The 15,421-nt window shown below is 24.1% G+C and overlaps 2 protein-coding genes across 2 annotated transcripts in view; one reads left to right on the forward strand and one right to left on the reverse strand.

The window, feature by feature from the left end:
• LOC122710491 (phospholipid-transporting ATPase ID) overlaps nucleotides 1-9,352 on the reverse strand; it is a 61,805-nt gene extending 52,453 nt beyond the window's left edge. Inside the window, exon 1 of the mRNA XM_043928377.1 lies at nucleotides 9,254-9,352. The gene's annotated coding sequence lies outside the window, so the exon portion shown is untranslated. The remainder of the gene's footprint in view (nucleotides 1-9,253) is intronic.
• A 258-nt stretch (nucleotides 9,353-9,610) lies between these two features.
• On the forward strand, nucleotides 9,611-14,447 carry LOC122710492 (3'-5' RNA helicase YTHDC2-like). The gene is made up of 8 exons (XM_043928380.1): nucleotides 9,611-9,804; nucleotides 10,199-10,415; nucleotides 10,485-10,678; nucleotides 10,782-12,873; nucleotides 12,946-13,332; nucleotides 13,423-13,673; nucleotides 13,745-14,085; nucleotides 14,181-14,447. The coding sequence occupies exons 2-8, from the start codon at nucleotides 10,219-10,221 to the stop codon at nucleotides 14,190-14,192; spliced, it is 3,474 nt and encodes a 1,157-aa protein (XP_043784315.1). The 5' UTR covers nucleotides 9,611-9,804; nucleotides 10,199-10,218; the 3' UTR covers nucleotides 14,193-14,447.
• Nucleotides 14,448-15,421: the final 974 nt, after the last annotated feature.

The following is a 15,421-nucleotide window of genomic DNA, read 5'->3' on the forward strand; positions in this document are numbered from 1 at the left end:
AAATGTATAAGAATAGACATCCATATATCTATATTTTTAATCATTATATCGATATCAAACAATTTATTTTTATAGTAATTATTGTTTCAAAGTATTACAATTATGATACTTTTTCTCAGAAATAGAATCCAATTATTTATGCATGAAATGAATTTATTAATTTCTTTATACTATTTTTTAAATTTTCTAAATTAAAAATTCATAAAATAAAATTTTCAAGTTTGCTTATGTTTATGTTTTAAAAATATTAGAATAAAAATGAAAAAAATTCTTTATTTATAAGTATCGCTTCGCTTTAATATTGAACTAAAAAAAAAAAAAAAAAACAGGATTTTAAAAAAACATTTTAAAAAGGCATTTTAAAAAGCATTAATTACAGTAATTATAAACATTTATGCAAATATTGGTTATTTAAAGCATCATTAAAAATAGAGTATGAAATTAATTAAAAGCATGAAGTATAATTATTTTTTTCCAAATACAGTACAAAAATAATTTAATTTAATTGACTTAAATATATTGATCATTGCATAATGAATGAATACGCAATGAAATGCCTATTAATTTTGATTTAATATAAAACCAAAGACATTTATTAAACTACATATAATATTTCAAGGTGAAAATAGAAGCTAATATTTCATGCCATTAGAAATCGTGGCCAAATAAAAAATGCAGGGACTTAACTATGGAGGATATAAGCGTTTCTTCTTTGGTTGGCCTTTTGACAATGGTCAAGGCTAACTGGTTAATCATAAGAAACTGAATAAACCCACGTCAACGATGCATTGTCTTGTTGATACAATAATTGAGTAAAACGAAAGAGAATTGTGCGATGATGATATCGACGATCGTTTCGCATATATCCTGACGGTTTAAGTACTTTTGAATTATTAAATTGATTTTTTTTTTTAAGGATTTTTTCAGAAAAAAAGATACGTCTATGGATCTTTTTTATGGTAAATGACATTTAATTAAGATTAATGTATAAAATATAGAATATTTTCATCATAATTATATTATTTCTTTCAAATTATATAATACTATATTTTAAAAATTGCAATTAAAAATTAATTATATGATATATGATATAAAAATTTAAAATTTCAACAAATTTTTTACCAATTATGATTTGTTTATACCCTGTTAAAATGTAATTTGATTTTTATAATTTTTTTATTTATGATTCTTTAAATGTCTTATGATATTTTTAACTATTTATAAATTTTTCAATTATCAAATGTTATTAAAATCAAATGATATTAGAAAATTATGCTTAATATTTGATATTTTAAAAAAATTAGTTAAATGAGAAAACATGATCATATATTGAGTCAACAATTTACTTAATGTCAAACATAGAGACATTTAACAAAAAATTTGCTTATGTTTCTTAGTGATTATGTCAAGGCGACTTTTTGTGATTTCACTTTAAGAGACTTCAACATCTTTATTTCAATGAAAAAAAAAAAAAAAAAAAAAAAGAAGAAAAAGAGAGAAAGAAATAGAAGAAAACAAATGGAATTCTTCAAATTCACTTACTGCGACCTTCAAACTTTGCAGAAAAAAGTTATTTAAATAAACTCGTACTGTTGCTATTTTAAAGCATGTACAAAATTTATATCTTTTCTTGTTTGCAAAGCATGTACAAAATTTATAACTTTTCTTGAATATAATTCAATGCCTTTTTGAAATAATCATATATCTGAATTTTCTTGTGATTTTGAATCATTGTAAGATCATCATATATGAGTTATCGAATTTTCCAATTTTAATAATATTATGTAAAATATTATATATATATATATTAAATCTAAAACTTGACAAGATTTATATTTAATTCTATTATAATTTTTTTAATTATCCAATTTTGTCAACAAATAAATCTTGTTATCTTTCAAGAAAAATTGAAAAATATTAATTATGATTTCAATGCAACATTTAATCCGACATTTTTTATTCAGTCAATTTACATTATTAAATTCTACATTTTAGCATTGAGATTATGAAGAAAAATTCCAAGGATATTTTCAATATTCTTTTCATCATTATTATTCCTTCTATCTAGATCTTACAATCTCAAGAAATTTAATATACATAGTATTATAATAAATTGTAATAATTTTTAAAATTGTTTATTCTTATATGAAAAATTTTAATTATTTCAGTATATTTTTTTTATTTATATGTTACTTCACAATTTCGTCTTTAATAACTTTTCATTCATATTCTTCTCAAACTTAAAAACCATTTAATAACGGAGAATTACAATTAGGCTGAAAATAATCCAAGGACGTAGCAAGGTTAAGCAAACATGAAAATAAAAAAATAAAAACTACTATATTATCTCGAAATATTCCTCATACATTGTCAAAAAATACAACTTTTTGTTGAGGTAGTAAATCACGTGTAATCAGTATGATTATTCAACTGTGCGGATAAGCCATGTGCTTATCTATTCCAATTACCAATGATTTCATATATGCGTTACATCGACTCTTTTAATCTATTTTCTCTCTTTTTCCCACCTTTTTATATTTCCTGTCTTCGATAAAAAAAAAAAATAAACCCAGTTTGATTTCATTGGACAAGGTCATGGTGGCACTTTCTCTCTCGATTCGAATATCTAGATCTAATTATTTAAAATCTTCTTGTGCTGCGAGATCATAATTTTTTCTTTTCTTTCTCTCTTTTTTTTTTTTTTTTTTTTTTTTACCGTAAAATGAAAAAAGAAATCGCGTTTGATAATTGATGGAGAAGTAACACAGTGACATTTTGATGTAATTTGTTTCGGAAGATTGATTGCTAATTTCGAGTAGAAAATTTACGTTTTGCGTAAATAAAACGTTTCGTAATGTGGATTGTCATAATTATAGCTGTGTGTCCTTTTAAACTTGAATTACTGGTACCAAGAGAATAATGTGAGTTTCGTTTGAGAGGAATTACGATTGACTAATTTCTAGGGAACTTATCGTGGATACCGTAATTGCAAATCTTTAGCAAGATTTTATGGCTCATTAATTTTGTACAAATAGCATATAGTACGAATTATAAGTTATTTATATGAAAATATACATGAGTTACGAGAATATCTCTTTAATGAACTTTATACATGTATGTATTAATTTTACATTGTTTAGTTATTAGATATTGTAATATGTAAATCAAGTATTAAACTTTTGTCTAAACGATCCAAGAATATAGTAATCAATTGATAACAATAATAACTGATAAGTGATAAAATTTGTTATTATATTCTGTTAAACAACTTTACAATTTTATGATTTTTTTTAAATTTTAAAATATTGATTTGCATTCTTATTGTAAAAATAATGTATAATTTTTCAATTATTTATTTTAGGAAAAAAATTTTGATGCAATTCAAAATATATAGTTTCTATCTTGTAATAAAGAAAAAAGGATTTTAATTAAATGTTAAATTATATTGGGAATTACTTTCAGTTAGAAGAAAAAAACTATACAATAAAATCACGTGGAAAAGATGAAATTTCACTGGAACTAACTTTGCTAATTATTTAAAAATTACTCTAATATAGAAAAATTAATAAAAAATTAATAAAATTCTTAAATTTCTATCCATGGTTTCCTCTTCACGATTTCCTTTATAATAGAAATTTCGTAATTCGATAAAAATTCTAAACTAACGCTAAAACTTCTCAAAATAAGAATAGAATTTTTGTCTGAAAGTTATCCATCAGCATCTAGTATGAAGTAATATAAACTTATAATAGATAAACAGATCAACAGTGAATCTGTTAATACACGCTAGACTAACAATCATAACTTCGACTTTACTTCGTTTTAACTTAAAATATTCGTAGTTGAAGAGCTTCTCAGAAAATTAGAATTTTCATTTTCTTATAATAATAAAACAAATTTTTTTCAATAACTTTGTAACAAATTGTTGAACATCCATATTTCGTTGTCTTAATCTTTATTCTTTTGTAATTTATATATAAAATTCATTGAACGATAAAGTATTACAGTATGAGAAGGATCATGCGCTGATTATCAATTACCATCGACTATCATTGAATATCAATCACAAAATTAAGAGACCATTAATCATCGATCATCAATTGCAATTTTCATTTTCATTCAATTCATTGAATGTTGTTGCATCCATTCTGATATTGTTACTTGAATTTCAATTTTGTTTTAAGTAATTTTTGATATTTAACAATTTCAACAAGTTTAGTTAAAGAATTATAAATAAATAATTTGAAATAAATTAAAAGAAAAAAATATCATTTCTTAATTCATTAATTTATATTGTAAATATCATCTTATATATTCATTTAAGGATATAAAATTAAAATATAATTAATTAATAATGTGATAAAAATAAAAATTAAAAAATATATTTAAAAAAGGTATGCAAAAAAACTTAATTAAAACTTTAAATCATAGAAATAATTTTACATATTTTTGCATATGAAGAAAAGATGATTCTATGAATAACTGACGATTTGCAGATTCAATCCTATCTAAGTTATTGTTAAATAAAAATTAATGGACAATGTCGAACATAGTTGAAATTTGAATATCAGTCGATTTCGTCACTTGAAATCGACGACGAAGTATGTAAATCGACTGCAAAGTGTACATTGGTATACTATGTGAATAAGTCACGTGAATGTCTCCATTATTTACAAGCTCTGCGTAGGAGGATCGATGAGTGTGACCTGAGGTTACCATACGATCGTTAACGCAAAGCTTTATTATTTTCATGCGATCGAGATTAGATAAAAGACGAACTAATAATTAGTTTATATATAAAACATTAATATATCTTTTTTTCTTCTTCTTTCTTTTTTCTTTGCATATTTTATTTTTTTAAATTGACTCGTAAATCGTTCAGAAATAATATTATTAATTTTTTTAATATAATTATTCTCTTGCTCAGTTATTGATTTACATAAGGAAGCAAATATATCTTTTTTATATAACTTTTGTATAAAAAATAATAAAAAAAATCAAGAATTGGTATTCAACTATGTATTACATCTATGTTTAATTTTATGGAAAAATTTATGAAATAAATAAATTAATTAAACTATATAATCCAAGAAAAGAAAAGAGAAATTTCTGAAAAAAAGTTTACCTACATTTCTATATATTTACTCATATTATAGTTATATCTATATCCTATTATTAATTATTTTATATATCTTCTCAAAATATTAGAAGCACGTATTAAGTTGATTCATCATTTTTATTACAGAAATCAGAAATAATAATATAATTATTTTAAAATATTTTAAGTATTTTTAGTTATCAATCAGTATTTTTATCAAGTAATCAAATACAAATATCACTATTTTAGCATGAACGATCAAAGAGAAATTTAACTATAAATTCTTGAGACTGTTTATCGATTATAATCAATCTGTATCGAGATCATAACATTAACTATAAATTATTCATAACGATATAACCAATACTGTGAAATTAGTAGGTGGCATACTTGTAGATGATTCAGAAGAAATATAATAGTAATAGTTATAAGTATATATTCCGATGCATCGAAAAATATGACAAGATTTACATAACATGCAGGGATATATGAACGCTCAAACAAGTGAAAATACACGTGACGTTCTGAATCCAAGGTCGATTGACACAGACCGGACTTCATAGGAGAAAGGATCACCTTGCAAGTTCTACAAGTAAATGTGAATTAAATTAAAACTTAAATTTTAAACAATCATATAATAAATTTGATTGAATTTATTGTATATTTGATTGAATAAATTTGTATATTTATATTATATTATATTATTTTATTTTTTGTTTTCTATCAAAATTATATGAATTTGAATGATGAAAATATTCATTACTGATTCTCACTTGGTATCATTAAATAATATGTAAGATTGAACTTTCAATTGAATGCACTTATTTGAATGTGAATTCCCATTATTTGAAAGAAGAATCATAGAACATGGAAAAAATTGATAAAATCCTGTTATAATTGTTTGCCTCTTATAACGGGTTCAGATAATTGAAATTTTACTACCTATAATTTGAAAAATTCTTTGGTTTTTATAATATTTTATTTAATTTTTACTTATTATTATGTTCACTGTTATAACTGTTTGAGTCTGAATTCTAATTCCGCTAAGTCTGTTCCAATGGATGAGTGTCATTAATCCATATCAAGAAAAAACAAAATTTTCTTAAATCTAAAAAAATTAATAATTTGAGTTCTGATCAGGCTAATAATAATAAAATAATATTTATATAACGTTATTTAAAAAAATATATTTGGAAAAATAATTATATCAATATGATATAATGTAAACATGCTGGATAATTTTAATTTATCTCCAATATTGTTGTTAAAAAAATATCATCTATACTATAAGCTTTAGAATATATCAGAAAAGTTTAAGAACTTATGGAAAGTTTAATTACGATTAAATTAGACTTTAAACATATATTTGCATTTCGATGCTATGAGAATGTTAAATAAAAGTATTATTCGATGAGAAAAACAACGTGATCTGTATTCAATATTGAAGTATAATGATCAAAGTTGAAAATGTAAATTCAAAAAAAGCAATGTATTATATAGTATTAATGCATCGTTCATGAATTATTTAATAATAGAAATTATTCTAATTTAAATGTGAAAATTATTGTTTTTAAATTTTCTTCTAACCATTTAATATTGAAAAATTATTGGTAAATTGTGAATTTATGTAAATTTATGCTTTTAAAAATATAATTAAAAAAATGAAAATTAAAATTCATCCTTTATAAACATAATACATTTTAAATATTAGATTATATATTTAAATTTCATACAAATATTTAACTATTAACTCTCACAGTATTAATGCATTAGTATTAATGAAATATAAATATTTCATACAAATATGTAAATAAGAATTTGTTCTTATTTATTATTTAATATTAAAACTTACAAATAAATATTTCAAAATTATTAGTATGTATTTTATACATCTATTTTAAAAGTAATATATATAAAAATCACGAAAATATCGAATAAAATTAAAAAAAAGAAGAAAGTTGACTAAATCTTTCGAAAGATCAATTTTAAAGCAAAAATGATCAAAAACAGATAAATTTTCTTTGTCGAATTATCTGCTGCTTAAAATGCAATTCAAACAGTATCAATATCAGAACAGTATCGATTCAACAATGAAAGAAATCTAGATACATATTCATTCTCTTTTTCTTTGTCGATTAATCGAACCAATTGAATTGCAATGAGGCGCGACCACCATGGACGAAACATCATGAAACATAGCATATAGGTGGTCAATTAGAAATACATGCGTGCGCTCAATCCAATTAGATCGTTCGTTCGCGTATCAGTTTGTTTGATCCGATGTTTATTTTACCGACGACGATTGTTGGACGGCCGAGTACTTTGCCGCGCCACCTTTTCAAGCTCCAATCAATGAGAATCTTTAGCGTTTGCCCGAGCATTAACTAGTAGACAAGCGCAACGAGCAGATACGATGTTAACTTACGTAATTTCTGAATGAACGACAACGAACGTGGCCTCCGAGTCTCGAACAACAAACATACGAACTTTCCCTAAAATAATTCGGATGCCTTCTTTGTCTTTTTTTCTCTATCCTTTATCTACATTAATTTGTTTTTCTTATTTAGTTTTGTTTTTTGTTATTACTGCATTTTCATTCACGATATTTAAATAATTGGCATAAATTTTTAAAGAATTTATGTATTTTAAAGGTTATAAAACAAACATAACATCCACAATAAATAAATTAACATAATGATATTATATAAATATGATTATGATCACTGATTATAATCATTATTATTATTTATTTATTATATACGTTATGTTGACATGCACATTAATAAATATTTTATATACCCGCTGTGCTTTTCAACGAACCTTAAATTTGGATCTTGACTATATTTTGTACGCATGCGCAAATAGTATACATGAATATTCGAGCAATTTGATTATATATTTTTTTTGACATTATAGATTTATTATGATTTTTATTATGTTATACTTTGAATATATTTTCATATTATAATTTCATAATTGATATAATGATGATTAACGATATTTAATATTATAAATAATAAAACAATATTTTATAATTTTTGATATATTATATATATATATCATACATATTTTATTTTATTAATTTTCTAATTTTTACAAATTTTTATTGATAATAGCTTGATATTTAATATTTGAATGTATTATTTATTTTTAGATATATGATATACTATTTTCTTAGTCATAATAATATATTCATGATATTCATATTCATTCCATTTCATATACTAAATCATATATTATTTTAGTTCTATTAAGAAGACAACAAACATTTACTTTTAAATAATGTATTAAATCTTAATTTTTTAAATATTAGTTATTATAAAATTTATTAATTATATAGCACATTGAAAAAAATATATTATTAATGAATAATAACTATGGTTATTATTCATTAATAATAATAACTTCAGTATATTGAGAAATTATATATAATCAAAAAATTTAATAATTACATATCGATATGAAAAGAACGAAATCTGACAGTTCAATTGTTTATTTAAAATTTAGAGTTTCTTTAAATTTTTTGAATAATTAATTTTATATACTGATTTTATATAATTTGAAAGATCTGCATATATAAATTAATAAAAACGACGTAAATATACAACTAAAATATTTAAGTGAGTACTAAAATGGGAGGTCATCGGCAGTTCTCAGCAAAAAACCTGTTGCTTCGCTTACGTTGTCAGGAAGTTTAATCTTTATCGTTAAACTTATAGAAAAAGTAGCAATAGAAAATCGAAACTTTAGTCAAATTTATGAATAACGTAAGAAACAAATAATAGATTGACTTGCTTAATATAATTCACGTAAATACGGAGATGAAAAAGTTTGACGATTTCGTTCACATCGCAAATTTTAAAATCTCAACTGTCGTTCATATTCATGTAGAAATTTTTTAAAATATATATTTTACTTATTATTACCTAATTTTTATTATTTAAAATTGCAAACGATATGCAAGCACATATGAATTTACAAGATATAGATCAAAAATCTTTACAAGATTTTACCGATATTTTTAACAGTCAGACAGTAATTGATGGAAAGGCATACTCTTAATCGTCAATCATCATGTACAAAATCTGTTGCCGTAAATCTTAAACATTTGACTTTTCTACATTAGATTATGTTTCTTAGAAAATATAAACTTACCGAAAACCACTAATCCTTGATGAAGCACAATAAACACTTGGAAAATACGATACAGACGACATAACCCGCGCACCAAACTAAACCGGCCATATTGTTTACTGGAACAGTATTTAACCGTGTGCCTGCTTTCACTGTTTTGCGGATCTTTTCTGAAAAACGATTATAACGCACTCTATTGTTCAAATAGATTAACTTTGTTGATATTTCGTTCACATGGGTACATTGAAGTATGATTCGACCGTGAAACTAGTAGAATATGGTTTATATCGATACAAGCTATTCTAAGTAATTTTATACATTCAAGTAGAGGGAGTATTTCTCATAATCAAAAAGGACGTAAATATTATTTGCTGTGTTTATTACAGGTCATCATTCAGATATGGCGTGTTTTTATTAAAAATAATTTTCAGAAATTTCTACGAATATTATAATATACATATGTAGTTATAAATTTAATATTTCAAGATAAATAGCTATTACTTTAATAACTAACTATTTAAACATCATATATTAATACAATTCATGTACATTTACAGGATCATCGAAATTATGTGAGTTAAACAAAATATATAAATATAAAATTACATGCATTTTTTTCGAATCTTATTTAGATCTTATTTAATGCAGTTAAAATAATATTATAATTACACTTATGTTTAATTTCAATTATGTAATAATTATAATAATATTTGTTTATTAAATTATATAATTGTTATTTTATTTTATTTTATTATTATATATGTATATGATATATTAAAATCATATAAAATTTAGTTTGTTTAAATGAAAATTATTTTCTATTTCAAAATAAAAACAAAACAAAAATACAAAATAAACTTTAAGGAAATTTTAAAATATTTATATTTTAAAATTATATTTTTTTAAGAAAAATTTAAGAAAAGTTTAAAAAAAATTTGTGTAAAAAATTTACTGTTTGTTTTTTAGATATACTTATTAGATATACAATGCCACGTAGAAATCGTCATAAGAAAACTCCTCTTATTGGGGAAGATACTAGAATTGCAGTAAATTTAACATTAAAAAAGTTATTAGAAACTCCTGATCAAAAAGAATTAGAATTTCCATCTTCATATACTGCAGAGGAAAGAGCTTACATTCATAAATTAGCATATGAACTTGGATTAAAATCTAAAAGTAGAGGGTAAGTTTGAAAATAATACAAATATTTTATTAAAACAGAAAATAAATATAAATTTTTTTTTTTTAATAGTAAAGGTACAAATCGTTTTTTAACTGTGTACAAAAGAGAAGGTTCAACTATAGTTCAAGCTGATGCTGTAATAAAATTACAGAAATCATCAAGACAAAGTATATATAATTTATTACAAGCTTTTCCATTAAATCATAAAGAATGTCAAGATTTATTACCACCAATTGAAAGAGAACGACCTCCTAATACAGATGGTACTAATATTATAAATATTAAATTAGATTTTTAATATATTATATTATAGATATATTTTACAAACATATATATATATATATACTTATAATTTATAATTTTTAGTTTCAGTAAATACAAATACAAAAGCAATGGGACGATTAAATAATAGTGTGCCTCAAATACCACAATTGAAAACTAATTTTGATGTATTGAATTATCGCAAAGCTCTCCCAATTTTTAACTTTAGAGAAGATATTCTTGATGCATTAAATAATAATCAAGTAGTTATAATAGGAGGTGAAACAGGTAGTGGTAAAACTACTCAAGTCCCTCAATTTATTCTTGAACATTGCCAACAAAGACAACAACCTTGCAGAATTATTTGTACTCAACCAAGAAGACTGTCAGCTGTTTCAGTAGCTGAAAGAGTAGCATTTGAAAGAGATGAAAAAATTGGTCAAACATTTGGATATCAAATAAGACTTGAAAGTAGAGTTGCTCCAAAAACTCTTTTAACATATTGCACAAATGGTGTACTTCTTAGAACACTTATGGCAGGTGATTCTGCTCTGAGTACTGTCACACATGTCATTGTAGATGAAGTTCATGAACGTGATAGATTTTGTGATTTTCTTCTAATAGCTTTAAAAGATGCATTACAAAAACATAAATCTCTTAAACTTGTACTTATGAGCGCCACATTAGACGTTAACATTTTTGTAAAATATTTTAACAAATGCGCAGTTATAAATGTCTTGGGTAGATCATATGATGTTGACACATATTTTCTTGAAGATGTCTTAAAAATGACAGGTTATATGACAAAAGAAATGCTTTCAAAGAGAAAAGAGTTTATAAATAAGAAAGATCAACATAAAATTTTAGAAACCTGGACTCAATATAAACCTCAACAATCAGGATCAAATGCTATGAATGAAAGATGCATATTACCTGCACCAATATTAGCACAGCAAAATGAACCAGTTCCAGAAAAAGTAAAATTAGAACCATGGTTAGCAGAAGAAATGGATAAAAGCATTTCGGACGCATGGTTACGTGGAGGCGAAGATAATTTTGCACAACTTTTATATTTCATACTTTCTGAAAATGTCTCGGTAGATTATCAACATTCCACAACACTTGTAACTCCACTTATGGTAGCTGCGGGTAAAGGATGTATAAATACTACCGAACAGCTTTTAAATTTAGGTGCAAATTTAAATCTACGAGCAGCCAATGAATGGACTGCATTAGATTGGGCAAAAAATATGAATCAAACTGAATGTGCTGAGTTAATAGAAGCATATATGAAAACTTATGATTGTACAGTACAGGATGAAACAAAAGCACATGCTAAAGATATTTCACTTCCAGAAGAAGATAAATTTTTATTAGATGTATATCAACATACATTTAATGATGATAAAATCAATTATGATCTTCTTTTACATTTAATTTTGCACATTCATTTAAAGATGCCTCCTGGTTCTCTTTTAGTATTTTTGCCAGGATATGATGATATTGTAACTATGAGGGAAAAAATAAATAATGAAGAAAAAGAAATGAATAAGGGTTTACGGTATAATTTATATGTACTTCATTCAAATATGCAAACATGTGATCAGAAAAAAGTGTTTAAACCAAGTCCTGTAGGAACCCGTAAAATTATTCTTTCAACAAATATAGCTGAAACAAGTATTACAATTGATGATGTAGTATATGTTATTGATTCGGGAAAAGTCAAAGAAAAATCATTTGATGCATTATCAGGAGTATGTACACTTAAATCTAATTGGATTTCTCAAGCTTGTGCAAAACAACGTAAAGGTAGAGCTGGAAGATGTAGAAAAGGCATTTGTTATCGTTTATTTTCGTCAGTTCGATATAATAGCATGGAGCCTTATCAAACTCCTGAAATTTTAAGATCACCATTACAAGAATTATGTTTGTACACAAAACATTTAGCTGCAGGAAATACACCTATTGCAGAATTTTTAGATCGAGCATTAGAACCACCTTCTAATGTAGTAACAAGAAATGCAGTTCAATTATTAAAAACTATTGATGCATTAGATCCGTGGGAAGATCTTACTGAATTAGGAAGTCATTTACTTGATTTACCAATTGAACCACGACTTGGAAAAATGTTATTATATGCTGTTGTTTTGAAATGTTTAGACCCAGTCTTAACAATTGTATGTAGTTTAGCATACAAGTAAGTAAAAGTTTATAATTTTTTGCATGTATGTAATAAAAAAAAAATATTATTTTGAAAAATAATTTCCAGAGATCCATTTGTATTACCGTTTCAACCATCACAAAAACGAGCTGCAACTGCTGCTCGTAAAAGATTTGCAACCAATACATATTCTGATCATATGGCAGTTTTACGTGCTTTTCAAGGTTGGCAAAATGCACGTGCAGGTGGAAAAGAACGTATATTTTGTGAACAAAATTTTATTTCTGCTGCTGTTATGGAAATGGTAGTTGGAATGCGTACCCAACTTCTTGGTCAGCTTCGCGCATCTGGATTTGTTAGAGCAAGGGGTCCAGGAGATATTAGAGATTTAAATTCTAATTCTGAAAATTGGGCAGTTGTGAAGGCAGCTTTAACTGCTGGTTTATATCCAAATTTAATAAGAGTAGACAGAGAACACTTGCAATTAAGAACACAGTGTGTTGCTTTTTAAATTTTTTTATATAAGATTTTGATATAATATAATACTTATTCATATATTTAATTATCATTTGATTAATTTTATAGGAAAGAAGTGAAAGTATTTTTTCATCCATCATCCACCTTAAGAGATTATCCTAAATCACCAAGAATGACATCTACTCAAACATATGCAGCTAATGTAGAAGCTTTACCTTGTGATTGGTTACTTTATGAAGAAATGAGTCGTACAGGACGATTTTGTCATGTTAAAATGGTTACTTTGGTAAATCCATTAACAGTAGCTTTGTTTTGTGGACCAGCAAGATTATCAGTAGATGTAATCTATGAAGCTGAATGTGAGTGTTTAGCTCTTTAATATATTATAACATTATTTTAATATTTTAATGTTATAATTTTTTATTTATAGCTGTACCAGAAAGTGAATCAGATTCTGAAGTTGATGAAAGTAATGAAGGAACGATTTTTAAACTTGATGATTGGGTAGTATTTAAACTTGATCCAGAAACTGCCAGATTTTTTTTACATCTAAGGCAAAAATGGAATGCTTTATTTTTGAGACGTATGAAAACGCCGAATAAAGCTATGTCGCAACTCGATGAAAAAGTAGTGAGTACCTTAGTGAGTGTAATTACAAATGAGGAACAGGCATGTGGATTACAACAGCCATCTGGTATTGGTCAAAGACCGCGCCCTTTAATTGTTGATTATTATCCTGCCAATGTTAGGAGAACAGATGATTTTGTTGAGGTAATTTTTAAAATTTTTTAATTTTAATGAGTATTATTGATTATAATATTTTTTTTGCAATTTTTTGTATTTTAATGTAAAATTTTCTTTTTTAGAGAAATTTTTAAAATTGGATGGAAGAAACATTTTATTAAATGTAAATTATAAGAGATATTTTATTCTCTTGGTTCCTATATGTGATCACAAAACTCAAATGATATTCCAATATTTAAATAAATTTCACATCAATAGGTTGCTTTTGAATTAGACAGGGTAAAAGAAATGATATAGAAGATGATATAGAATAATTGTTGTTTCATTAAAATGTTTTTTCGATATCAATAAATTTAACAAATTTTTCCTTTAGTTGCAAAGTTTTAAAAATATTTCATTTAATCGCGTTATATGTATATCTCTTATATATATCTTATATTTATTTATTAATTAATAACATATTTATATATTATATTATATATAAATATATTATATATTAATATTATTTAAAATTAATATTATTCATATAAATTTTTTTTTAAATGTATAAAAAGTTTTAATTATATAAATTATATATTATACAGCATTGCAAAATAACATCAAGTAATGTTAGGTAATCATATACATATATAAAATTTCATGACACAACAAAAAAAATTTAATTTATTATGAAGGTGCTCTTTTTCTGAAATTGCTTTACATTTCCATTTTACTGCCTAAATAGTATAGAAGAATAACATGTAGGAATCAAAGTAGATTTTTGTATCTTTCAATGTGATATACTGTATAGATTTTAATCTTAAGTAATTTATTTACATTTTATACTGTGCATAAAGTACTTAATGTTATGATTTACTATACAGAACAATCGCACTAAAAAAAAATATTAATTTGCAAGCAAATAAATAACAAATTTAAGCAAAAAAAAAAAAAAATGAAGTGCAATTTAATTCTTTTGATTCTTTTGTTATTATAATTATAATAAAATTTTAACCAAATTTTCTAAAATATGATAATCATTTATAATTATTTTGATTATTTTAATAATCTTATGATTCTAATGTATAAATGTTTTATAAACATTTTTACTTGGAATCAATTGTTTGCAAATATTTATTATCAAATACAAAATTTATTTATATTTAAAAAGTCTGGGAGTTATAAACTACAGAAAGACTATTTATTTTATATATAATCTTCTAATTTGTGAGGCTAATCATAAAACATTTAGGCAGCAATAAATATATGATGATAACATAATCTTTAGAATTATTGTAATACTTTTTAGTGTGATAATAAAAAACGTTATGTCATAATATAAAAACGTTTCTTGATTTTTTATTTACCATATATATAAATATAA

Source organism: Apis laboriosa, unplaced genomic scaffold (assembly GCF_014066325.1).
Source record: "Apis laboriosa isolate Shangri-la unplaced genomic scaffold, ASM1406632v1 scaffold149_cov153, whole genome shotgun sequence".
Classification (NCBI taxonomy): Eukaryota; Metazoa; Arthropoda; class Insecta; order Hymenoptera; family Apidae; genus Apis; species Apis laboriosa.